A 27,392-nucleotide genomic window follows, 5' to 3' on the forward strand; every position below is an offset into this window, starting at 1 on the left:
GGGTCTGACCTGGGTGAACCATTTAAACTGATGCAGTGTTAATCATGTTAAACTATTGTGTGCATGCTTTCAATTTGTTTCACTCTGTTCCTTTGCTCAGATGTCCCCTCTCTCTCTCTCTCTCTCTCTCTCTCTCTCTCTCTCTCTCTCTCTCTCTCTCTCTCTCTCTCTCTCTCTCTCTCTCTCTCTCTATCTCTCTTATTTTTTCGTCCACAGATAACCAAGCAGCAGCTTCAGCAGACCAAGGATCGCTTCCAGGCGTTCCTCAATGGAGACACACAAATTGTGGCTGATGAGGCATTCATCAATGCTGTGCAGAGTTACTATGAGGTACTGGCACACTGTAACCATAGCTGCACAGTCACAGTCACAACCACGTTTTCTCCAACCACAAGGACCTGACGCTATGTGCATTCATGTCTGATTCACTTTTAAAATGCTGCAAAATATTCTAGAGCCCGACTGCAGAACGCGCAAGATTGTTGCTGCGGTATAGGAGCAACATGCTTTCGATTCTGTGTAAATTTGCAACCAGCCCTTCACTCTGAAAGTCCGAAATGCACGACACAGTCCTCTCCTGCTATTCCATGTCAAAATGCCTGAATTGAGAAGGCTGAGTGGTAAAATGGTGGCTGAAGCTTTTCACTGCGCAGATTATGAGTCAGAGCATGTGGTTGACACAGCCGTCTTTTCCAACCACACTATTCAAAATGCAGATGAAAAAGTCATTATTAGCAGGCACACGGTACAAAACGGATAACGAGGTGCATCATGGGATGTGCTGAAGGCAAAAATTCATGACAAGAAAACAAGCTGTTATGAAAAATTGAAGATTGAGATTGGGCCCGTATGGATAAACATGGATAATGGCTTTCTTTTTGTGGAAGTTAATTACAAGCCGACCTCTGCTCCACGTGAGCACGTGAATATTAAATAAATAACTCCAGCTTGTTTGTGATTTTTAATGTCATCGTCAAACTCCGTGCTCTGCAATTGAAAATGTGGCTGGTGGTGGAGATAATAATCTCACTACATAGAATGTGCGTTCAGAGTGAATGAATGGGAGTCTGCTTTTGGACGAGGCTCACTCGAGCACCGCACCGCCTGCCTTCCCCCAGCCAGCCATCATCAGTGTCATAGCAAACTTTTAGGCAAACACATTTTTTGCAAAGCGAGGAGCGTGACATGTGATTACTGCCGGGGACGTTTGACTTCCATTCCTCTCTGAGCTCGTGTCGCGCCTGTCTACCAAAAAGAAATATCAGGAAAAAAAAAATACAATCAGAGATTTGCATACAGACGTGCGTTTTATGCGTCGACAGTAGCTGCTTTATATGAATGGTTTAAGGTCAGCTCAACATGAATTTTCTGAATGATTTCCCTGAAACTCAGACATGCTCTGCAAAAACATTCAAATACTGAAACATCTAAAATATGTTTAGATTATTTGACTCTCAGACAGTCATGTCTGTTGATCCACCTTCTTCAGAAGTGTAGGTAACATTACAAATAGCCACAGTACTATAATTACATAGCAGTTTGGGGTCCTTGCACTGCATCAGTTGTGTTGAAGTACATTTACATTGTTTCTCTTCTGAGGACACAAACAATTTGAGGCAACATTCAATTTTATCTGAAATAAAAAAATAACCAAAAAAGCAATTGTTTGAGTTTGGATACAGATAAATGTGAGGAGTAAACTGAACTAAGATATTTCATGCAGATTAATTGACTCAAATGTCTGCTATTGCTGGCACCACAAACTGTGGCTGATAAGGAAATAATACTTTGTTTACTTATTACTATATTATTATTTTTCAAACTTGTAGTTGAGTGTAATTAAGCTTGTACTATAATTTTTCGTTACTCTGTGCACCCGATTGATGATCATAGGTGGTTGCTTGATATCCAGGGTGCTTTTTTTGTGTTTCACCAAGCCATAACGCATTGTATCAGCGCAACACGGAGAGCAAATTCAAAGCCTTTTACCAACGAGAAAAGAACTCTTGATCAAGTATTCCAGAACAGCATTGGCTGGCTTTTCAGCCATCATGGATGCGAAGAACAAAATGTGACTGTCAGAGTGACAAAGTAGTCGGCTCTAATGGTTACATCACTCGATCCTGTGACAGTATAGTCTTGTCTGCCTCTCTTCTTGATAGTCTGTCATCAGCAGGAGGCAGAATGCTTGTATTGAGTCACAACAACACATACGTGTCTGTTATTTTTCAATTCAGTAAACATCAAAAGGGGACAGATATTTAATGTGTGACGGCAAAGCTTTTCGCGTCTCCTCAGCCATGTTTTTTTGCGCGTTATTTTCCATGGTTTACGACGAGTAACTCTGGTCTCTCACAATGTAGGTGTTCCTGAAGAGCGACCGTGTGGCTAAGATGGTTCAGAGCGGCGGCTTCTCGGCCAACGACTTCAGGGAAGTGTTCAAGAGGCACATCGAGAAGCGCGTGCGCAGCCTCCCGGAGATCGACGGCCTCAGCAAGGAGACGGTGCTCAGCTCCTGGATGGCCAAGTTTGACACCATCTACCGTGGCGACGAAGACCCGCGCAAGGCGCAGCAGCGCATGACGGCCAGCGCTGCGTCCGAGCTGATCCTCAGCAAGGACCAGCTCTACGAGATGTTCCAGAACATCCTCGGCATCAAGAAGTTTGAGCACCAGCTGCTTTACCAGGCCTGTCAGGTAAGTTATCATACTGCACCGACCGGATGGGGTGTGGCGGATGTGTTTTTTTTTCCCCCAGCATACCTTCTTTTTTCTTTTTTTATTGAGGAGGCAACAAATTATTATTGAAAAAGCAATAAAAAGATTGAAACGTGAATTCAAAGATTTGAATGAAATGATGCAATCTAAATGTATTGAAGACTAACTAGATAAAATAACCTTTCTTTTACAAAATCACAAGTGTGACCAACAAAACCTGCTCCTTGGGGCCTGATGTGCTCCACTTTTGGTTAAGTGAAAATGGGTGCAAATGTGACGTTGGACACAACCATGTGGGACTTTCAGATCCTCGGCTCTCCAAGACAAACCTTTTCTGTCGGGATTCTATTTAAACTGGTGGTTTTCAAAGTGTGGGCCGTACATCCTCTGAGCCACATGGAGGTGGAGGAACAGAAAAAAAAAAAGAAACGCCCACACTGAAAACCTCTGAGACCACAAAGGTCTGTTGAAGCAAGATGTCACATCAGACCCTTTTGTGGCCTTCAAAGGTTTGAACATAACAACACAAGACACGTTTATTTCTTCAGACTTTGGTATATGGCTGCAGGCTACACTGAAGTGACAGCTTACATATAAAAAAAGAGTGTTTTATAAAATATTAAAAATGCATTAAATTGCATAAATATTTGTCCAACATACAACAGCTAGTGTTGGTGTTAAATGGACAAAACAGCAATTTAAAATCAAGCATATTGTCTGGAGATACACCCCTTGATACCCAGCCAGCAATACTTCATTGTGTTTGAGATATGCTGAGATTGCTGCAGGATAATAGTGGACACTGGGGTGCTCGTGTCGGACATAACTCTGCTTCTCTTGCTGCCTTTACAGCTCTCTGTGGGACTGCTGAAAGCAGCACTAATGTAGTTTTTCCCTTGGAGCTTGATTAAAAGTCTTTCCATGGCAGGATTTGGAGTCAGCCCGTCACACCTTTACATCACTTTATCATTTAATGCACAGGGAACATACCTATCTCCTCTTGGTGGCATCCAGGCATATCAGATGAGCCGAGATTTATTTTTAGATCCCAAATGTCTGTGAATCGTGATTGATTTTGATGTCAACGGTAGCAAAAGAGTAAATCTGAGGAGATGGCATGTGTTGCTGTTAAACAAATTAGGTGTTTCAGGATTGTTCAAATGTCTCAGCTGCAAAAGATCAATATAGGCTCTGTTCTGCAAGAGAGCTCATTACTTCGGTCCTTCTAATGCTGAGGTACAGCGCAGCGCCGTAGCCCTCATATCCACTGTGTATTTTTCCTCCCAAGCCTTTGAAGATGCTTAACCTACTTTTTTATATGCTGGCAGCAGAGCTGTGAGTTTAGGGTCAGAAATCTGCATGCAGAACATAATGCCATTTCCCTGAACAGATCTTACTCTGCACAATGCAGCGCTCCTGATAAACACCGAACAATACTTCACCGGGAACGCGTAGTGCATACTGCAGCAATGTATTTGTACAGCTTCGTAATGTGGTTTATGACAATTACAGGTAGGTGAAAACTGCATATTGATTCAGGTTTATAGTTGTAAAAATTATTCATTTCTTTTAAACTGATCATTCATTTACTTGTACATGGATCAATTAAAAAGCATTAGCTTTTTTTTCTTCTTCTTCTTCCTCTTTTTGCTACCTTCCAGCTGTTTTTGGCATCCATTCTTGTTTGGTCTGCTCTTGTAATGAGAACATCAGACTGCCTTAATGATGACTTTGAGCGTCTCTCAGCGAGGAACCAGCAGCCGTGGTGATACTGCTCTCTGCTAAATGATAAAACCCTTACTAAAAAGGAGATGCGGCAATCCAGTCAGCATGGCTCAGGGCTGCTGGGATTCGATGAAAGGTTTTCATGGATTGGCTGGGTTTCAGAGGCCATCATTTTTAGCTGCTATGGTTGGGGATTTACATTTTTTTTTTTTTTTTTTTTACAGTTACATCCAAAGGAAGCACTGGTTTATTCCTGTCTCACACTGAAGTGTGAGCAGCCCCTGGAAATGACTAGCAGACTGATTAGACTGGTGTGGCCAGCTGCTGCAACAGCCACACTCTGAGCATGCTCAACTCCCTGATGGCTGCACAGCGATTCAGCTGCAGTGACACCAAGCATGGCCAAGTAACTGTAAGAAAATGCGTTTGGTGTCTACATCGAAAAACCACAGCTGGTTTAACCGTGTTCACAGCGCTTATGGGCAGTGGTGACTTTCAGTTTCAGTTCAGAACAGGAGGCAGAACGCCATCTTATGAAGTACATACTGTGTTGAATGTATAAATGCAGGCCAATTGTGCCTTGTAACGTCCTTTTAAGATTGAACAAGCGCATGACATTTATCAAAATTTCCTTCAAAATAAGCCTCATCCTTACTTCGCCTTCATTTTCAAGCTGTTTTTTTGTCTTTGTGCAAAAACTACAAATCCAAACAGCAGCTGTAGCAACTCTTCATTGTGAGTGTGTGTGTCACTCCAGTAGATCAGATTTTTAAATAGAGTAACTGTCCACCAGGCTCTACGAACACAGCAACGTCAAAATAAGGCAATCAAAAAAAAAAAAAAAAAAAGAAACGCTGACCATGAAATATAATTTGAAAAAAAAAAATGCAATAAGCAAAAACAGGCTAAATCGACGCACCCACGGATTCCACACAGTGCAAAATGCAGCCAGTGTTAAAAGTGAGGATGTCTGCTGTCCCTGTTTGCTGACTGGAGGTCAGAGTTCACAGTCCTGTCTAGCTCGATATCTGTTACAACTGCCCGACAACAATCCATCAGATTATAATCACGATAGTGGTATAAATATCTGCCACATTCTTGATGCTCTGTTAATAAATGGTGAACCAGCAGGCTTCTACAAGTTATTTCTATTTCAATATCATGCATGACCTTTTTATTTTTAATCTCCGTTTTCACACATAGAAACTGCTGTCTCTTTTCCTCCTGGTCACACTTAAGTGTTTCTCTTTGCAATTCATTAATTATCACAACTGCTACGTTTTTTCTTCATTGCCTGATAAATGAAAAAACTGATTGTTCATCCCAGATATCGTCGCCACTGCCGACAGATTCTGAGGTGTTTTAATCACTGATATTTATTCACATCAGTGGACTCTCGCTAACTAAAATTATTCCCTGATCTCAAGCGGCTGATTAAATTACCGCAGGCTGGCAGTCGCGGAAAAGCACAAGCGAGTCAGAATGAGACTTTTCACCCCACAGAGACGTACAGTAAATCACGGCCTGTGGGCTCGGCGGCCTGACAGACCACACTCAAATCAGCTTTGCCTTTGACAGGCTTTGAAGGTGGCCCCTCCTCTTCCCCTTCAATTTGTCTTGTCAGCAACTGTTGGTTGGGAAATGAATCCTGAGCTTTCCCTGGTTTAGCCTGGAGCTGCTGTAATTGCGTAATGGAGCCTCTTCGCCGCACTCAGGGTTCGGGAGTGGACCGAAGCGTTTTCTGTGCCTGCCGAGGCACCTCTGAGCCGCCGGGTAGTTCGTGACCATGCAGACGCAATTTTGGTGTCTGGACTATGTTTATCACATTGAAGGAAAAAAAAAACAGAAAAACAATAAGCTTCAAATTTCTTAGTAAAGTTTTGGAATTTTCAATTCAATTCATAACCTTTTTCTTGCATGAAACTGCATGAATTGGCGATGCAAAAATTGCAGATGTTTTAAAAACCCAATGAGCAGAAATACATGTTGATCAGAAGATGGTTAATACTCCTCAATCCTTACAGCCTAACAAATCCAAATATAAAAGAAATGAACAATTATGGGAGCATTTCAGTAATAATGATAGACAAAATAAACCACATATTATCAAACTATTAGAAATCTGAGGGCAAGGATTTTGATTTCTCGTCTCTTTCTATTACACATTTTGACAGACACAGATTTGAATAGAAGCCAGCGTCTGTGTCGTCCTGCCCGCTATCATTGTGCTCAGTGTTCCAGCATCCACCCAGGAATCTTTCATCAGCCGGTCCGCGAACTACGGTACCTGCCTGCCTCTGCTCTGACCTTTGACCTGCTGTCGGCTTGGCTCCACTGACAGCAGGTGGCGCCGCCTTTGCTCGGATCCCATGCTGCTGTTGGCTTCAGCATCATGAGGAGAAACTTACCTTTTAGCTATTCTTCCTCGATATGAGCCTGCCTGTGCGCCTGTGTCGTGCCTGCTGGCCGTTGACAGCAGTGACCTTTCGGTCGTTGTAGGCTGAATGAGATCGGGGTGCTGTGGCGCTCGGCAGGTGATGTCAGGACTGGTAATTCATACAGATAATGCCCTAAGCTCTCTGGCCCTTTCTCACAGCCAGGACCTTCTTCTTTGCTTTTCACTCCTGTCAAAGCTGAGACGGCGGTATGGAGAGAAAGCAGCCCCATCCCCCACCCCGTCCCGTCCCCGTACAGTTCCTCCACTCGTTAGCCATTTTGCAGATGAGCTCCAATCCCACAATGACCAATTTTTTTTTTTATCTGCTGCTGTCTTATTTGATTTCAGCAATGAAAGGTTTTTGCTGAGAATGTTCCTCGACGTCTGCTGTGCTCTGTGAGTTTGTGGGAAGGAGGAGGCGCGCAGATGAGCTACAGTAAAAATGCAGCGTCAGACTCTGACCGGCCGGACTGCTGGTTTTTCAGGCATGGCACTGACGGTTCTTTTGGGATCGCACGAGTCAGATGTCGCTTGCACCGCAGTCCGATCGTGCCCAGAGCTCTTGAGTGTTTTGACAGGCAGTGCGGGACTGCCGGCAGGAGGAGGAGAGAAGCTGTTTGAGCACGGCCCAGGCAAGAAAGCAATCAGTATCAGTCACAGTTATGGCTGTGGATAATTCCGCTTTTTTGCTGGTGGACATAAATGTGAAAAAAGAAAAATACTGGCTTATGATATTTCCTGCCACGGGAGTCGGTTGAATGGCGGATCCGTACCGAGTGCCACTGTGTTTCCAATGCAGACATTCTGCTGCTGCTGGTGGCAAAGTCTGATTATGTGCTCTACTAAACAGGAACTCTGGGTTATGCAGTAGGGTAGTTGTTCAGTGGCCAGCGTTGGTAGCGCTCTGCACTTGATGGTTCACTCTGCCGTCCTTTTGAGATGCGTCTGGCTGACTCCACTTCATAATGCACATGGCAGGAAATGGGAGAAATGGCAAATAGGTTTGTCAGATATGTAAACAAACAAAAAAGCTTTTCTGTTGATTGCAGGGCTCAGGTATTCATAGATCCTGCCAAAACACTGCCTGTCGCTGTGTTTTATCTGTGTTCCACTGCTGTGTTTGTATCAGCCTCTTTTTCCTTTGTGTGTTACTTACTACACCCCTCCCCTCCTGTTAACGGCAGCTGCACTGTGACTTTAGCTCATTCTCTCTTAAAAAGGATTGCTGGAGGGGGCAGAGAATCAATATGGTGAAGCCTGAAAGACAAGGGCTGTTAATGTAATAGGAGTGGGTGAAATACCATAAGGCAGAGCGAGGTCAGCTCTGGCACGTGTCCCAGCAGCAGGAGACCGGCGGAGTTTTTAGCACCGTGTCAAACAGAGTCAGGGGCTCCGTTTGGAGAAAACTTTGCAGCTGTGTGGATATTATTATTTTTCTTGAATCCATCCATCCATCCATCCACCATGCCATATGTGGTGTAAAGATTTATTTCTAACATGAGTTATTTGTATCTATTTGTGTGTTGTTGTTTGTTGACTTCAACAAGTTGTCTAAGTGTTCCCCTTCCACTTCAACCAGGAAACACTGCATACAAAACACACTGTTAATATGCATAGTGCAAGAAGAATTTACAAGAAGATTGCTCCTCAATAACACCCGGTGAAGAGCTATTACAAGGTCTTTACAGTGCGTGGAATAAAATCTAAATCCTTTCGATTCCAATGAAATAAAAAGAATCCTAAATAGCTGAAATTTTTATCCAAATTAAATCAAATGTGGTTTCACTGAAATGTGAAGCATGAACAATCTCCATTAAAATTTTGCTGTAAAGCAGTAATTGTTCCGTGCTGCTGCTTTTTCCTGGAAAATTTAAATTCTCCTTTTTTCTGTTTGTACTCATAAAAATTACATTCAATTTTTTTACCAAAAGGTCATGTAAATTATGGATAACATTAAATAGAAAATAGTTTCATTTTGCCCAATTCAGAGCCATTCTTAAATAACCTCACCACTGTTCTAGTCATCCCGTGGCCCAAATACTTACTCTCATCAATAATATGAGCAATTTGTCTTCAATACCAAAAATTGCCTTTAATCACAAATTTTCAAAAGTGCTCATCTGGACATCAACAATAAAATGCAGCCACCATCATATTTCTTCTTCCTGTTTCGAAACACGTGTAAAAACTCAAGGATTTTACCACATAACAGCAGCAGACTGTGACAAGTTTGAGTTCATTTTCCAGAGTGAACGTGTGCTGCACCGCGATGTGGAAAGCTTTGTGACTCCCCAGGTGCAGCTGTGCTGCAGCTTTGTCTACATTATGCCACAGAGCCCATAGTGGAAATGGTGCTGACTGGCGAGTCACAACATCACATCTGACAAGAGTGAGACGGTTTGGCTGAAGGAGCGGAGCATACAGAGAGCAAGAAATAGACATCAGCCATCTCCACAATTTTCTTGTGTCAGCTAATATAAAACTCTCATTCACGATTGATGCAGGAGAGCCATGAATGTCTCTGCTTTTCATTACTCCAGGGCAAAATTTAGGCTAGCATGAAACTTTTTTATATGCCTGAATCTTGTCCAATACATGCAGTTTGCAAATTTGGATAGAAATGACATTACTGGTCGCTTGCATGTGCAAAAATCTGTTACGAATGGTGCAGTCAATTTACAGGAGCTTTCTTTTTTAGTCCCTTCACCTCCTACTGAGTTATATAAATGTGGACTCTCCTGATTGAAATGAACAAGAAAAGGAAAAATTCAAAACAGTTCACACTAGCCTGTGGTCCATTCAGGGTCTCTGCAGTGATTTCAAATGGTTCCTGCGAGGAAGTCATGAATTTCCTTTTGATTTTGAACTGTTCATACGTGATGCCACACTGTGCTTCTGTGATTGTAGTTGGAACGAGCTGGATCTCTAATTACCTCTTTTATGCCATGCTATACCATTTGTCACAGTTTCCGGTCTGCGTCAGCGCCTTTCGGACTGCATGGCCGCATGCCATTCAAACTGGGGCCATTGATTGTCAATTTGGTTGAAATGAGATGTCTGTTTTTCCAGGATTGGGTGCCAATCGACAGAAACATAAAACTTGCAAGTGGTCATAATTTTATGTTCTGTCTATGTGTGTGGTGCTGAATTCTCTCGGAGCCATGCTTTAATTCTGAATGTCAGAAGAGTAGAGAAGGATAAAAAGTTGAAGCGCAGTCTGACTTTGGTCATTTGTCATTCACATTAAAACGTGATTGACCAAAGGGGTACAGCGCCAGGCGGGTGTTACGACAAAAAAACCTTTCATTCAAAGCCCTGAAAGGCAAACTGTAATTAGACCAGTGCACACAAGCATGTTGTGTTGTATTTAGCTGTCAAGATCAAACACAGTGTCCTTCCTGTGTTCACCAGACACACGGACAGTCGAAAATGTTTTCATTATGTTTAAATGAGACTTTCTGGTCGTGCTGAGAGGTGATCGAGTTATCATTATTTTATTCTGTCACACTGGTTGAGATATTTTTTTTAATTATGAGAAAAACAATATATAAAATATATTAAAGGTATTATTTACCAAAGGAAAAAGAGGCTCTTTCAATAATTAACCAGCACATAAATAAGTGATTTATGCTCTTGAATCTTTTGCATGGCTGCAGGGAGGAAAGGAGGCGATACACTGAATATGAGGAGAGGAAACTATTGAGTTACTCATGTGTGGACTAATTACTTTTGTGATGAAAGGCTAATTTCTCCCATCTAAATTTAGACTTTTCTTCATCTTGTTCTCGGGCCAGCAGCTGCAGCTGAAAGTGTGAATGAGATAACGGAGGCGCTGCCCTCATCGCCGTTATGCTGTTATTTATTCATGACAGTTGACAGAGCTCCAAAAGACAAAACTACATTCTGCATAGCAATCTTTTTGTACAATATTACGAGGGTCACAGTGTCGCATCCTTGCAGCCTCTTGCCTTTAAGAGTTGTCTGGTTGCAAGTTTTCATTTCTGCGACCCGAGTTTGATGAAGATCCAAGTCTACAGCGTGGCGTCACGACTGTGATGAAAGAGGAAAATCCACTGACGGCACGCCGAGGCTCAGGGGAGACATAAGTTCAGAGCATTTAATGGCTTTGGGCATTAAATCCCACAGAGCCTCAGGTAATGAGTCAACTGCTGCTGTGGCTGGAGTCCAGGAATTGACGAATGTAAAAAATTGAGAATATTATATGTGCATGTGTGTGTGTATGAGAGAGAGACGGAAATACATTAGTGACTTATCAGTGATGTGGCCACATTGTGTTAACATTGAAAATAGATTTTAAGAAAACAAGGCCACTCTGTCAGTCTTAATGTGACTATTATGTGATCTCCGCATTCAACATACAAACACGTGAGTCCATGTTTTCTTTGCTAGTAGTCGTTGTATCTCTGTGCATCTTTGTGTGTCACTGCCACCAATGGCTAATTGGCTGTATTTCGTCAAGCTGGTGCCAGGGTGTGTCCCCTCCTTGTGTATCGGCTGTGTGTGCACGCTGGCGTGCACATGCACGTTGTAAGAGCTCGTGTGTGAATCAGGCCAAACTGGGACTCGAGCCGAAAAACACGACAGTGTAATTCCATTCGTCCATCCATCCATTCATGCATCCATCTTCTAAACCTTTTCATCCACTTGAGGGTGTGTGTGTGTGTGTGTGTGTGTGTGTGTGTGTGTGTGTGTGTGTGTGTGTGTGTGTGTGTATCTGTACACGCTAAGCTTGTACTTTGTGTAAGGGAAGCGAATGCACATGATTAGATAACAGTGACAGGAAACATGGCACAACTAAAATGCCACGCTGGAAATATTTAAATAAGATTGAAGACTACAGTCATGAGGGATAAGAAGATTAAAAGAAGCATATTATACATGAAGCACAACAGATAGTAAGGAAATCTGACACAGAATAAGGCAAAATACTAATAGCATAACGCTACTGCTGTAAAACCTCAAGATGCTTAAATGAGGCTGAAAGAAATTAAACACCACGTCACTAGGAGTGAAGAATGCAAAGTATGATCTAATTGACCCTCTCTCCTCTTTCCTATCAATAGCTGGACAACCTGGATGAGCAAGCGGCACAGATCAGACGAGAGCTGGACGGACGTCTTCAGATGGCAGACCAGATTGCCCGGGTGAGTCAGCCTCTGTGGGGGGGGCCTCGGTTAATATGTCACGAATATGGTGCAACTTGTATCAGCACCACAGTGTTAAAGAAAATTATGGAATTAAAAGAAGAAAAGCTTTTTCAACTGTGTATTTACAAATTGAATTTAATTACAAAAAAAAAAAAAAAAAAATCATATCCTGACTGTGGTTGTTTGCTGAGTGTTTTCTGTTTTTCCCACCAGGGTGGAAAGTTCCCCAAATTTGTGTCGAAAGAGATGGAGGCCATGTACATCGAGGAGCTGAAGTCTTCAGTGAATCAGCTGATGGCCAATCTGGAGAGCATGCCTGTGTCCAAGGGTGGGGAGTTCAAACTGCAGAAGCTGAAACGGGGACACAACACCTCCATCATCGACATGGGCCAGGAGGACGAGAACACGCTGTCCAAGTCCGACGTGGTCCTGTCCTTCACCCTGGAGGTAAAACCAAGCATGGATGATGCGAGAAAGCTGATGCAAATGTCAGCATCCGAACAGACGAGAACCGTTCTACACAAATCTGTTTTTTTTTTGTCGTCTTTAACTAGGATTTGAACATCCTTTTTACAATGTCTGCAAGGAAATCTGTCTAGAGCATAACTCCTAAATCAGATTTGTTGTTGACAACTTGTCTGCTCCAGACTAAGTATAGAAGCAGACAGCGGACCCGTTCGGGGGGTTGAACAGACGCTATGTGAAGAAGAGACTGACACACGTGCGCACACACACACACACACACACACACACACACACACACACACACACACTCACACACGCACACACCCGCGCGTGCACAAAAACCTTTTACCTGCTCCTTAACGGGAAATGTGAGTCATCTTGTTATCGGCTTGTCTGAGATGAGCTATCACCACAGAACTGGGAGTAATCGCACCTCTCCGCTCATGATGTGCTGCTATTTCAGATTCAGGAAGTACATCATGCGCAAAGACGACGACCCTGCTTTTTCTTGTTTGCTCACACAGAAGTGGGCATACCACTACAAAGTCTTAAAGCTGAGTTTATTCTCAACAGTGATTTAAAATAAAAGACTCATAATTAGGTGACATTTAAATTGTTCTATTTTTAGTGATGTTTCTGAGGCTTGGAGAAGTGAAGCTCTCAGTTTCCTCAGCAACTAACAAAAAACGTCAGAAGAAAAGTTACATTGTTTTGTGTGTTTTAGTCCATGTGAAATCCATCCATTGATTTACAATATTTCTCTCAATAACCAGTACCATGCTGCACCTGTAGGTAATTATGTTAATGCTGCTTGGTTGAGATGCGCAATGTGGCAACGCCACCAGTGTGATGTTGAAACATGTTGATCGATCTGCCCTCTTCCAATCATCGGCGTCCCTGAATTGCTGTCAGCTGTACTTTGCAGTGATTGGTGATGAGGGAAAGAAGACGACAGGGAACACAGCAACAGATACTGACCCCAGTAAAAAAAATAAAGCCTTGATTTTCTCCAGCTTGACTGTAAGGATGCGAGCCAGACGTTTTATTTTGGAGCAGTTTTGTGCCCCCCCCCCCACATGAAATCTGAAGCAACATAATCACCAATCACTCCCAGACTTGGTCCCTCTGTGTGACTGAAGAGTCAATTATTAGTGAATGAAGAGCGACAGTAAATGAACCACACTGGTTCCTCAGACATCTCTGGATCAAATAGTTTCATTTTGGCAGCATATATGTATTTCTGTCATTGTTTTCACTGAGTTACTCCTGGAAGTGTCTGTATTTTGGTACAGCTGAATCACTGATTGCAGTGCAAATACTCAGTGGCCGTGTCTTCAAAATAGCTTTTCTGTCGTCGACCTTTTTTTGCTCTCTAACCTCTTTGCAGAGATGACTCACTTCTCTTCTCTACCCTTGACTGAGGTGTCTGTGCTTCCCAGGTGGTGATCATGGAGGTGCAGGGGCTGAAGTCTCTGGCTCCAAACAGGATTGTTTACTGCACCATGGAGGTGGAGGGAGGAGAGAAGCTCCAGACTGACCAAGCGGAGGCATCCAAGCCAACGTAAGAGTCTGAGCATGCTCATGCGAGTGTGTCGTGCTCATTTGTACGTGCACAAATCACAATGTCAACACTGGAGCGCTTTTCAGAAAGCAAAAGCATCAAAGTTTATGAAGCCTGAAAACAAATCTTTTCAAGGAAGATAAACCTTAGCGGTTGATTGTGATGCCAAAACAAAAAAAAAAAAAAGAAAAAAGAAAAAGCAGCTTCCTTCTGGTTGCTCAACGGTTCCTTTTTATAATTAGGTTCATGCAAGAGTGAGAGAAAACTTAAAGTAGCACTTGCTTGCTCGATAACTGGAAAAATCATCGGTGTAGAAAATACATTTTGATCTTCCTGTTAGCTCTCGAACTCTCTCAGATCTCGGCTGCGTGGAGACGTTTCCGGTGATTCTGCTCGCTTCCTCTGATACCTCATTCCCTGCTGAAGGCACTTTGCATCTGAATGACCGCATTTAACAGAATCAAGGCTGTGCAGTTGAGCAAAGCTTGTATTAGGTCTGTGATTTGGTCCAAAGCAGGTGAATCCAATTGAGTGTTATTGATTTTCCAATAATGTACTCATCTTTATGAAGCTCCAACAAAATATCAGTCTGTCTCTCTCTCTCTCTCTCTCTCTCTCTCAGTTTGCATGAGTCGCTACTGATTTAATTGCTGCATACTCAAAACATTTGTGATTTCTGCCTCGCCCGATCAAGGTGTGAACTCTCTGTCCATCGTTCTGTGATCTTACCACATAGTTTGTGCATTTCTTTTTCTCCATTAAAAGCCCTTGTGGTTTGCATTTATGTTAAATTACCGAAATATCTCACTTGTTGCACCAGTTCAACAGAGCCTGTTCATGATTGTCTCTCTGTGAAGACAAATGTACCCGCTGCTAAATATACCTACCTCTTTTTCATTTAATTAAAACTATCACACAGGATGAAATGCAAGAGAAATGACCATGAAACATTCATGCAAAGATGAGCTATTTTAAGGTCCAAATGTCTTCCTCTGATCTCCCTAATTCAAATGCCAGTTTATGAACAGAGTATGAAAGAGATGGAGGGACATGAAGGAGCGAGGGGATTAGAGGAGAACAAGGAGATCGGAGTGTGTGTGTGTGTGTGTGTGTGTGTGTTGTGGGGGACGTAAATCTTGTCATGCAGTCTCTCTGTGGGGACCGGTAAACAGGAATCAATAAATGTTATGCTAAAGATGTGGTTTAAGGGACGGGTTTAGGTTATAGCCAGGATTAGGTTAAGTCTCCAGGAAATGACTGTAATGTCCTCTGAAGGGAAGGAAACATGACTGTGTGTAAGCAGTTATGGACAACACACGCACACACACACACACACACACACACACACACACACTCACATGCACACAGCGCTGAAGATAAATGTATTAATGTACTGACTGCTGCGTGTTATTTGCATACAGTAATTGGACGTGTTCAGGAACTGTGCTCCCAGACGAACATTCAAACCCGCCGTTAGGACTTTGCATTTAACTTTGATGAACTGATTAGAAGCTTGATATAGTCCACAGTATTCTTCCAGTAACTCTGCCCCTTGTTGTTTTGTTTGACTCACTTTTTTGAATGCAGGATTTCATAGGTTTTGCAGAAAGAGCTGCAGGAGCGGCGCAGCAATGTCACGTCCATTAATAGACCTTAGATTGAGGCACAAGGTCACCTTCATGCCAGCACAATGGTTCCATTTGAAATCAACACAGGCCTCCGCTGACTCCTCGCTGTCAGTTAGCAGCTTTTGTTCATGCTGGAGCTGCAGCATCTTTGTGTACATTCAGCAGCATTTAATTATAAATGTTAGAACTGCTTACAAGAGAAATGCTTCCCAAGCCTGGAATCAACACTGTGTTCGCCATCCCTCGGTGCAGAGTGAGAATCCAGGCACCTATATCATGCTGGTGAGGCTTCATAAAGGAGCATTAAATGTTGGCAGGCACAGATGGCAGCGAGAGGTAACACAGGCTCATTTAAGTTGTGTAACATGATCACAGTAAACTGCGGTCTCCTTGTGTTTTCTTCCCTCTTGTTTGGTTTCTTCGTTTCTTCATTTGGACTGTGAAAGGGTTGCTGGTGAAACGGTTCAGTCTTTAATGCTGACTTTCTTTTGAAAGATAGGCTCACGTTTTCTGCGGCATATCTTAAATGACTTGTCCAATTATATAACAGTGCGATCATGAAAGAAAAACAGACTATACAGAGGAACCAGATATATATAAATCTTCAGTGGCTTCTTGCTTATTTTATACCTACATATGGTCTAAATATCTTTTTTTTTCTTTCAGACATCACATTAAGCTTTTCAATCTGAATGAATTGAATGGGTTTTTTTCCAATAAAAAGACCAGTTTATCCCCTCTAAAGCAACTTCATTCTCAGGCTATAAGCGAGAATAAGTTATAAAGTTCAACTAAGATCATCACATAAGTCTTTGGCAATTGCTGTAAAATACATTCACTGACAAAGTTTTAGTCTTTTTGTAAGAAGTTTTCTGTTTTTTCTCAATACTAAATTCTTTTTATGTTCCTCCGCTGCGGCTCTTCAAAGAAAGCCCTGCTGTGGAAACAAAGACGAATCTCAACCTAAAAAGACCTAACTTTAGAAAGATAACCCAGTTATTTTGACAGACATAAACTGAAGTCTCATAATATCACCAGCCCGACTTTACCACAGAATAAAAACATTCTCCTTTTTTAATGCTGTAACGTTAAGGCTGATTTGAAAAATGAGTGTATTTCCTTTGAGTTTTGACCTCAATCTAAAGGCTTTCTTTGAGGATGGTCTTTTCTCTTTGCACTCTGGCTTTCGCCGTGTTTAGATTGGCTTCCTGCAGGTGCTTCACTTTCTTCCTTTCGAGTATAAGTACACGGCGGCCAGCTGGATTAGAGAGGCTCTTATCTATCTCACAGTGTGAAAGTCATTTTGAATCCATTCCATGGTTTGTTTCATAAGCGCTTAAACTCTACATTTCATTTGTTTTGTCTTAAAATTAGGAATTATCTCGTATTCTTTTGATGATTTTATCATGCATTTCTCTCATTTCATATATTTTATTAAACTGAAGGGCAGTTATTGGCATTTGACAACTCCCTTCTCACAAAGTAGTCCTTTTTTCCTGACAGCGGGGCTGTTTGGTTATATAAAACTCTTGCTTTGTGCAGCTTTAAAGATGTCTGGTGTATAAATAGCAAGGATACATTTTACGAAGTGACAGCAACACAGAGGAATAAAGTGCTTATGTGTTATCTTTAGTGGTTTTATCCTGACTTTGACGGAGTGATTCTGCGTGACTGTGCAGTATTTCCGCCTCTAAAATGACTTCCAGTCTCTTCATCGTCAGAGTTCTTCTGTGATGAACAGATTTATGTGTGTGTATTTGCCCAAAGATGACGCTTTCTCTCTATATTTCAATCCATGTGGCCCAAATACCGCAGCTCCAAGGCTTTCCCCCAAAGTAAACACAAAGTAAAACAAACATTATTACTTTGATTGAGGCATAATTTTTCTTTTTGAAACTCTTGACTCATGTGTTTTTTTTGTGATTTGTGTGTAATATGTTGTGAAGAAAGTGAAATCACTTTCCCAGAAGAGCTGCTGAAAATAGTTAGCCCTGCAAATGAAGTCCCCGCGTCGGGGCGGTGCCTCATCCCGCTGTCATGGAAGCGAACCTCCTGAGTGTGTTTTGTTGTGTCTTTCAGCTGGGGGACCCAGGGGGACTTCACCACTACACACCCTCTTCCTGCTGTCAAGGTGAAGCTGTTTACAGAGAGTACAGGAGTGCTGGCGCTGGAGGACAAAGAGCTGGGCAGGGTGAATTTTATTTGATTTTCTACCAACACACACAGATTCCGACCGCTGTGAGATTAATCTAAAGGCTCAGATATCACATAATCAGTATTAAACTCATGCTTTTAGTTTTTATATCACAACTGGTCGACACTAAAAATAACATTTGTTGTTACATATAGCTTCAATCGTCTGATAGAAATAGGAGTTTTAAATCCAGGAGAAAACCATGAACCCAAAAATTTGATCTAGATGGGAAAAGAAGATGAGAGGAGGGATGTATCACACTTCCATTTAATTGTGTTTCAGCAAGTTAGACATGAGGCAGGCTGGTAAAATGAGAAAATCTGTGCCCCACACATAAACTCGACTGTATTCTCACAGATTTTTTTTTTTTTTTTGAGAAGTTTTGCAAGTGGTGGGGGAGTTTTATCAACACATTCTTGCAAGTGTGTGTGCTTTCAGCAAACAATTCTCATTTCAGTACTTTCACATTGTGCTTGTGTTTGACCAGCACAGTAAAATTATCTGAACATGTTGCAGAAGTAGCTTGATCAGAGCTCCTTTCACTTTCCTGCCAGCATATCTCAAGTCTTTCAACACTTTTTAAATCGCCAATCCTACCCTGACTGAGCAGAAACATCAATCAGACCTCTACGCTGTGATTTTCGGTGGTGTAAAAACGCGATAGGTGGGTAAGGAAGGTGAAGTTTCCGGTTCTGCGTTCCAGCAGCAGCATTTCAGACACCCCTGTAGTGGCAGTGACCTTGGCTGTGACGAGGCTTCTTTGATCTCCCACTGCAGCAGAGTTGGCAGGAAAGCAGGCTTCCTCAAAGCTCTTTAACTGAGCAAAGAGAGATTAGACCTCCTCTTTGGGGAGGCAGAGCAAAGCACTGTTCTGATTCTCCACCATGACTAACTTTATTATTTCTCTCGTGAACAAAACACACGTCACCGCCAGTTCCTACATTTACTGGTGCTGCAAGATAAGATCAAAGATTTACTCATGCTAATAACACCTGATATGCATTTGTTTATTTGCCCCTTGAGTGCAGGTTGTCCTCCACCCGACTCCGAACAGCCCCAAACAGTCGGAGCTCCATAAGATGACCGTGACCAAGGCTTGCCCCGATCAAGATCTGAAGATCAAGCTGGCCATACGCATGGACAAACCACAGAACATGAAGCACTGCGGGTGAGCGATCCAACTGGGACGCACGAGGATGTTCTCATGTGCTTTTCATTTTTCATGTCTCTCCTATAGACCTCCAACCCTCTCAGCTCCTTGGCCTCATTTCTATTCACATACTGTGGAAAAATACTGTGAAGTGCACAACTCCCCCTGGTGGACGCCAGTCTGTAGTTTAGCTTTTCTGATTTTAAGCATGCTGAAAACATGGGGAGGCGTCTTTAATTAGATCTGCTTTATGTAACTGCAAAGAATTGAAACTGTTTTTCATGTTTCCTTCCTTCACAAATTATTTGATCCTAAATGGAAATGTAATTATTGTGTTTTATACAACACACTCAACAGTCAGTGCCGTTTACCACATATAAATGTGCTGCCTTTTGTCTCTGCTGTGTCTTATGTTAACAGGTATCTGTGGGCTTTTGGGAAGAATGTGTGGAAGCGCTGGAAGAAGCGTTTCTTTGTCCTTGTGCAGGTGGGATGTTATTCAAGTGCACATTCAAGCAGCATTGGCCTCTTTGTTGAAGTGGTTACTGTGTGAAGCACGTCTCTGAGACTGGTGATGATAGTGGGGATAAAAAACACAGAATAATACAATTTTATTACATGTGTTAACATGTAAACTATTTATTTTTAGATTTATTCCTAAATACAGCACAAAATGAAATAACTTATCATGTTGCTCCTCTTTGAGACTCTTGTTCTTTTCGTTTGTAGGTCAGTCAGTACACATTTGCAATGTGCAGCTACAGAGAGAAAAAATCAGAACCGCAAGAACTTCTGCAGTTGGACGGGTATACTGTGGACTACAGTGACCCCCAGCCAGGTGAGATAACATTATAACACACACACACACGCACACACGCACACACACATGCACACACATAGATGCACATGGAAAACGCTCCATCTTTCAAGAGGTTTCTGGTTCAATCCCTGATGTGCTCCTGATCTATTTTAGATCCATACTTCATTCATTCCCAAGATAAATTCAGTTTCCAGCAGTATCCAGTGTGTAAAAATTGAAACTCTGAAAAAATCTGACATGCCATACGCTCTACTAGTAAAACTAGAGTAGAAGTAAACTTCATGGAATAAACTGTGAATTACAGTCCTACGTTGCACGGTGTGAAAAAACAATTATTGACTTGGAGGCATTGTTGAGTAAGCCACGAAACCCCAAACTGTTCCCAGTGATGTGCAAACACCTTTCTTGGCAGCTCTCACCTCTGGTGTGCTTTTCTGTAAATAATCGTACACACTATCATGTGAGGCTGACGTGCAAGAATTAACAGATGAACATCTTTATCTGCCACACATACAACAAATGTACAGATGATGTTGTTCTCTGCATTTAAGCTCTTTCTGAGGAGCAGTGAGCAGCTACTGGGCAGCGCCTGGGGAGCGGTTTGGGGTCAAGGCCTTGATCATTGAGCCACAGCAGCAGCGGTCTGGGATTTGAGGACGTGGACCTCCAAACACAGATCGTTTTAGGAGTTTATCCTCTGCATGAAAATAACATGATTGACCCCAAAAAAAAAAAAGACCATGTTTTTAATCAACATTATTTTCGAATATTTCCTTTTTTACATCAAACTAACAGTTTGTGGAAATTTTCCCATTCTCATTGTTTCGTGCCAGAAATACATCCTAGAGCTTAAGACAACGCCTCAACTTATCAGCTTTGGGTGTCTCTACTTTATGCCACCTTGATTGTGTTATTGTGATGAAATGTTGCTGCAGAAAAGCAATTTACAACTATGATGGACTCAACTGTATATAATGTCAATACAAATCTTGTTTAACTAATTTGAAAGGAAACAAATCCTGCTAGTTTGACCTGGTAAAGGTTTGTTTCACTTGATGAAGCTGCAGCTTCATTTGCAAATACAATACGAATGTCTCACAACTTGCTCTTTAATGTTTCCTGCTGTCAGGCTTGGATGGCGGCAGGGCGTTCTTCAACGCAGTGAAGGAAGGCGACACTGTGATCTTTGCCAGCGATGATGAGCAGGACCGCATCCTGTGGGTCCAGGCCATGTATCGCGCCACTGGCCAGTCCCACAAGCCTGTTCCACCCACTCAGGTCCAGAAACTCAACTCCAAAGGGGGTGCCTCAGCCCAAATGGATGCTCCTATTTCTCAGTTCTGTAAGTAACCCGAAACACAACATGATCACTTCAAGCAAAAAAAAAAAAAAAAAAAAGAAAAAAGCAAAAAAAAAGCAATTTTCCATTCACAAATCAGTGAAAGCTCTAACCCATAAATGTCTCACGCCATGCGCTCCACACTGCAGTCACAAAATGTGCTGGTAGAACTAACACACAAGCACGCACACACATGCATCGATCTCTCACAGATCCCTCCAGCATCTGATGGACTTCCACTCATTGTCACCACTCCCACAGTGTTTAAAGGTGCAATTCCATGCTATTCCATCAGTCCGTTCACAAGGAACAATCAACCATTAAAGGAAAAAAAAAAAAAAAAAGAAAAAGAATGCCCCTATCATGCAGAGGCAGAATATGGTGTGCGAAGTTTGGATAAAAATTAAATAGGTCACCACACATAAGATTGGAACATTCAAGCCTGCTGGGGTTGAATTCAGACTGACAGTGCCAGGGTGTGCTGCTCTCATCCTGTTTTAATCCAAACGTAGCTCTCCAGCGCGGCTGCAGAGGCAGCTGTAGTTCTGAGATAGTTTCTCAGATGGCTCTCTTGACAATGAATGACCGCCGAGCCAGACGTGTCCAAAGTTTTAACCGATCTGTCATTGTACTTGCACCTCTAAGCAGTCCACAGGTCAGGTAGCAAAGTGAAGGTAAGACTGTCTACAGTAGTGTGGCATCTGTACCAACTTCTGTTGTAACTGTCTCTTGTGTCCCCTCTCATTTATGAAGAGAAGAAAATAGATGTTGAGATTAATTTTTACCCAATCTATTTGTCTTTTTGATTAAAATAGCCCGAAAATTCTAAATATCGTTGTTGCACTTGACAGTGATAATAGACCCTTCCTACTTACTGAAATGTTGCATACTGCTTGACAACTCACAATAATAGATCCTGCTATTCAGAACAAAACATTATTTTTTGTGTGCATCTTTTGTCTGCAAAGGCTAAGAAATATTTATTTTTCAGCGATCATGAACAAGATTTTTACCCTTTTTTTTCTTAGAAACAAAGAAATCTGTTGTCAGTCTTTAATTCAAATAGTCAAAAACTGACAGCTAGGGTTGCAAAACATCAGCAAAAAAAAAATTTACCTGTTAAAATCCCAGTTTTTATTCCACTCTTTGTTGAACATATCAGAAGACATGAATTGGGTCTGCTACTCAGAATCCTGTCACATAAAATTCTATGTTGTTTCTCCATTGGTTTCTTTGTCCAGTATGTGATCGTTCTTGTGGTTAGTTGACTCCTCTGATGCCAGCTGTTGCCATTCAAAGCCTCCTCACAGTGGCACAGACCTCCTCCTCCTCCTCCTCCCCCCCTCCCTGAAACATTGTGGCACACCACGCGTACATGTTTCACCCCCTGGTGGTCTTGAATGGCACTGGGACCATAACACATACAGCCCTCCTGACTCTGCTGCAGTGGACACAGTAAACAAAGAGTCCCATGAAGGTTCTGAACAAGCCGTCTGGTTTGGTGCTCGTCACACACTCCAAATGCCACCGTGACTGGGAATAGATTCATTTGTTTGCTACCGAAGAAATCAGATCTCAGAAATAATGCACTAAATGTGTGTGCTGCGCTGTGTGAGGATGATAAATGGCTTAAAGGAGTACTCCAGATATTCTATTCGCCTCTCCAGACTGTCCAGTTGATTTAGTTAGCAGAGATTTCCTCTTTTGTGGTAAAATCCCACATTGAGAGTCACCCTTCCCTTTGTTGTTCAGCCTATGTGAGATGAGGGGGGCTCTGGCATGTTGTTTTACAGCTATGTGCATATATGTATCAAAAATAAATGATAGGTAAGATCTAATGTTTTATCTGTGAAACGTCAGTTAGACTTCTCGACATTACATTGGCAGGATTGTTGTTTTATTTTTTTATCAGAGGATTTAAAAAAGCTTAAACTTATCAAAAGCAATAAAGATCAGATACACTGTATAATTCACTGACCAGGCATTCCCAGTAAAATCACGGAGTGCTTCTTTAAGGCATGCTTAAATCCACTACGGAAACTATTTATCCTGATATTTAAAATATTCCCCCAACATTATTTCTATTTATATTTCCAGGACCTTCATCGTCTCTTTTCAAAATAACGTCAAAGTGCCGGTTAGGGCCTTCTCATCATTTGTCATTAGCCTTGTTCCCTGTTCTCAAAGGAAGCCCTGTGTTTGATCTGCGGTTAGACAGACTGACAGTACTTAACGTGTAGCTTCTCAACTCCTTAAGTACTCGTCATCGACTCAGAATAAAAAAAAAGAAAACGTAAAACTGCAGTGGAGTGATGAGGATCATAAGTTCTGTCTGTCTCTCTCTCTCACTCTCACTCTCTCTCCTTCTCTAATATGGCTCAACATCTGTTGTTCACATATCCTCACATGTACTCACACACCACCACTCACAAACTATCATGTTGGTATAGGTTGTTGTTTTTGAGTTGTGTTTTCTTCTTCATGCTTTGCCTGGACCCTTCTTGAGTAATGCAGCTGCTAGGTCAGGGTCTCTCGTGATTGCTCTCCTCCAGCCTTGTTGCTAGTCTTTATGTTATTCTGGTTTGTCCCTTCTTACCCTGCTGTCTTCTAGCTGGACTCAAGGGTAAGTGCTTCCCTGTAGCCGGCACAGCTCAGATAATCCCCGCTGATTATCTGACAAATGCAACGTTCTTTCTCTCTTCTTTCCTTCTTCTCCTATTTTCACGTCTCGCTTCATGTCTTAGATATTAGTTGATACTTTTTGTTTTTAATTACCTCAACTTGAGGATCAAAGTATACGCATCCATCCGTGCCAGTATAGGATGCATGTATTTTATTCTAAGAACTTATCATTTGGCTCCGTAATGGTTAAAATTGATATTATAGCTGTTTTCTGCATAATTGCCTTCTCTCTTTTACTCCTATTGGTAACTGGACTCCTCAGAGTAAAGCAATATGATGCTCAAATTTGGCATGCTAATAGAAAATGTTAGATATTCCCCCACAAAGATTTAACATATTTGCTAAATGATATTGCTAATAATGAAACTCCCATGAGCTGAAAACTGATTATTTTGTGGCAGTTAGGTAATTTCTGGAAAATAATATGCATACATTTATTTAAAGAAAGATTCATTTGTGAATGATTGAATATGATGGCAGCATGTTTCACTTATCTTTCTGGATTCATTCAGTATGTATGTCGACTATGCTTTACTTCAGAGGGCTCAATTGCTTTTAATCTTTCTCCCTTAATTCTTTCTTGACGAGAGTTGGCAAATATGTATGCGGAGTATTCTGAATGCCAAAGACAAGGAGTAGCTAATGCCGCCCCTTCTGACGATAAAATACTCCGGACCCCCCTCTCCCCCTCCTCCTCCAGTAGATGGGCCTGTAGATAGAGGCTAGACCGGTAGTTCCACACCTCCAGATAAGGAGAGATCTCATTTTGATTTCTTTTGACTGCCCTTGTTTGCCTGAATAGGAGAACACCTGTGTCATGTGTCCATACTTTTGTATAAATACAGGAGTTTTCATTCATTTCCCCCATCTCCCAGAGAATGATACAGTTCTGCCTCTGTCGGCTTCATGCTATTTACCCATGTACTTGCACCAAATTGTATTGCTACCCTATTAGAGTTCTCCGGTAGTGGTATGCCTGTTAGTGTGCTCTGTAGAGATCATGAATACACTGCAACACATTCAAGTATTGTCAACTTGCAAATGCGTAGAGAAAAGAGAAAAAAAAAAGAAAAGAAAAGGGAATGCCAACAAAAGACAAAATGCAAATTTGAAAATGGGTCTGCAGATGTGCATGACATTTAAAAGCTTAATGAGAAGTCACACTGTTCTCCAGCATGTGATCATTTCTAAATGTATGCAAAAAAAAACAAAAAAAACAAGACAAAACAAACTTGCATATTCACATTGGTGATTTTGTTTCTGGTTGAAGTCTTTAAAAACAACTTTTTGTAAGTTATGATAATGTTCCTACAGCTGGATTTAAACTGCATTTCCTCATTCACTCTGACCAAAGGAAATCTCGCCAGCTCAATGTGTCTCACAGTCCAACCCCAGGCACCTTCTGTTCACTCTGTGGATGTTTTTTCTCACGATTTTAGGTCGTCCTCAGCAACAAGACGTTCTTTGTAATGTGCCCCAGAGTGAATCTTTTTTTTTTTCTTTTTCGTTTTTGTTGTTGTCATCAGTTTTCTACAAACACGTGTTTCACAACTTTTGTATTTTGTCCCACTAAGAGTTTGTCTTCCGAAGTGAATTCACTTCCATCTGTCACCGTCTTTCAAATCCAGCACCGGACGTCATTTCCTGTCCTCTCTCTGTGTTTCTTACACCTTATATGTCAACATGTGTCCTTTTTTTCTTTGACATTATGACCTACTGTCTCTGTTTCGTCCCTTGAAGTCTCTCACATTCAGTGTTCACAGTTTAATTGTTGTCTCACAGGTTTCCTTCTCAGATTGGAGAAAAAGAAAAAAATCCTCTTAGATAAGTGTAACTCTCTGTAGGTTCCCTCTGTCAGCAGATTTAGTTCATGTTTTGCTCCCACATCCCACCCTTGGCCTTTTTTTCCCCCCCCTCTCACTAACCTGGAGGTTGACAGATGTCAGTTGTGCTCTATTCAATATCTCGGTCCTGCCGAACCAAGATCAGGCCTCCACTTCCCACACACACCCCCAGATCATCCTCACTCATGTCAGTGTGTCCCGGACATGACACCTGTCACTCACACGGAGGACACGACTGCGCCTCTCATCTACTTCTCATCATCTTTGTCCCCATCGTTTTGTCATTTTCTATTTGAAAGCCATTGTATTAATTACAGAGCAGCAGTGCTTCATAGGTGGTTCAGAGAGTGGTTCTTTTTTTTCCGTACAGTTTAATATCAATAATATTTTTTTAATAGAATTTATTGAAAATTCAAAGATTAATTCAACAAAGAAAGTATTATTGGCAAAGATGAAAAGTTTCAGGATCCATCTTTAAGGAGATGTATGCAAATTTGAAAGCATATTTGTTTTCTACCAGTTTTTTTTTTTTTTTTTTCAAATAGCAATTAATACTAGATTTTTAAATGACTCTTTGCCACGTTTGTGTCTTTTTTACTAGCACACGTCAGGACCTGAGTGACATCAGTCGCGAATGGCAGAATCTATTGACCACATCAAGAAGAATGCATTTAATTCCATCTAACAGCACTTCTTCTGCTAACAGAACATTTTGGAGTCTTTAAAGTTTCGCTCCCCCCAGTAAAACCCGAGGGAATGTGTCATACTGAGATGCTTGCATGCACATACAGAAGAAACAACCGTCCCTCTGAGCTTAGCTTCAGATTAATAGAATCTCACTTACCAATGCAAAAAGAACAAAAACAACAAAAAAAAAAAGAAGCTCTTTACGCTGTCCGACTCAATGCAAGTTGACAATGTAAGCTGTAAGTGTTTATAATTTGCCCTTAGACGTAGCCAAAAAAATCCCTGGTGTCTCTTGTGCTGTAATGAAGTTTTGCTGACTGCCCGAGCCTCACTGATGTCCTCTCCTCTGAACCGTGTGCTTTTCCCTATGCCGTTGGCTGGATAGACGCTGACAGAGCTCAGAAACATGGCATGGATGAGTTTATCTCCGCTAACCCCTGTAGCTTTGACCACGCCTCGCTTTTTGAGATGGTGCAGCGGCTCACGTTGGACCACAGGCTCAATGACACCTTCTGCTGCCTGGTGAGTGCATCAACGAAACAGGACCCGAAAACCAGAGAGAGAATGTTTTTTTTTGTGTCAAATGTAAATTGCAAACAGAATGCAGTGATTAGAAAATCAAAAACAGATCTGTGCTTTGATTTGACAAATTCTACAAACACCTTGAATGTTCCCTCTCTCTTCATTCTGGAGCCGATTGCAGTTGATACTGGATGAAAAGATGCCGAACACACAAACATTAAGAAACCCAGACGTAATTTGTATTCACAGAACATGAAAAACAATCCCCCGAACCTGGAGCCAAACCCAGAACTTCTTGATTCAGCATCTATGTGCTGTTCTATCAAAAGCTGAAACTGAGAAATTTAATTGCATTTCAACACGACTTGAGGCCAGTTTTTCCCAGAAAAGTTGGAGCTGTGTGTAAAATGAAGGTGCCAGATCTCTGTAGCTTGGAAAATGAACCGTTTCAAT

At 41.8% G+C, this 27,392-nt stretch overlaps 1 protein-coding gene and 1 long non-coding RNA gene across 13 annotated transcripts in view; one reads left to right on the plus strand and one right to left on the minus strand.

Annotated features, from left to right (window-relative positions):
• cadpsb (Ca2+-dependent activator protein for secretion b) overlaps window positions 1-27,392 on the plus strand; it is a 63,661-nt gene that overhangs the window by 14,311 nt on the left and 21,958 nt on the right. For 7 of the 12 annotated variants that reach the window (XM_030091239.1, XM_030091240.1, XM_030091241.1 and 4 more), the window contains exons 2-13: window positions 217-330; window positions 2,364-2,696; window positions 11,964-12,044; window positions 12,261-12,494; window positions 13,952-14,073; window positions 17,781-17,892; window positions 18,924-19,063; window positions 19,466-19,532; window positions 19,775-19,883; window positions 20,995-21,207; window positions 23,816-23,827; window positions 26,803-26,939. In XM_030091239.1, the coding sequence (XP_029947099.1) occupies window positions 217-330; window positions 2,364-2,696; window positions 11,964-12,044; window positions 12,261-12,494; window positions 13,952-14,073; window positions 17,781-17,892; window positions 18,924-19,063; window positions 19,466-19,532; window positions 19,775-19,883; window positions 20,995-21,207; window positions 23,816-23,827; window positions 26,803-26,939 (1,674 nt within the window). The remainder of the gene's footprint in view (window positions 1-216; window positions 331-2,363; window positions 2,697-11,963; window positions 12,045-12,260; window positions 12,495-13,951; window positions 14,074-17,780; window positions 17,893-18,923; window positions 19,064-19,465; window positions 19,533-19,774; window positions 19,884-20,994; window positions 21,208-23,815; window positions 23,828-26,802; window positions 26,940-27,392) is intronic. The other 5 variants (XM_030091242.1, XM_030091238.1, XM_030091234.1 and 2 more) reach the window with 1 other exon arrangement.
• LOC115388227 (uncharacterized) lies at window positions 132-23,614 on the minus strand. Its single transcript, XR_003931457.1, has 3 exons — window positions 23,560-23,614; window positions 7,961-7,963; window positions 132-189 (listed from the first exon to the last, which is right to left on the minus strand). It is a non-coding gene; the product is annotated as an uncharacterized LOC115388227 (long non-coding RNA).

Source organism: Salarias fasciatus, chromosome 5, assembly GCF_902148845.1.
Source record: "Salarias fasciatus chromosome 5, fSalaFa1.1, whole genome shotgun sequence".
Classification (NCBI taxonomy): domain Eukaryota; kingdom Metazoa; phylum Chordata; class Actinopteri; order Blenniiformes; family Blenniidae; genus Salarias; species Salarias fasciatus.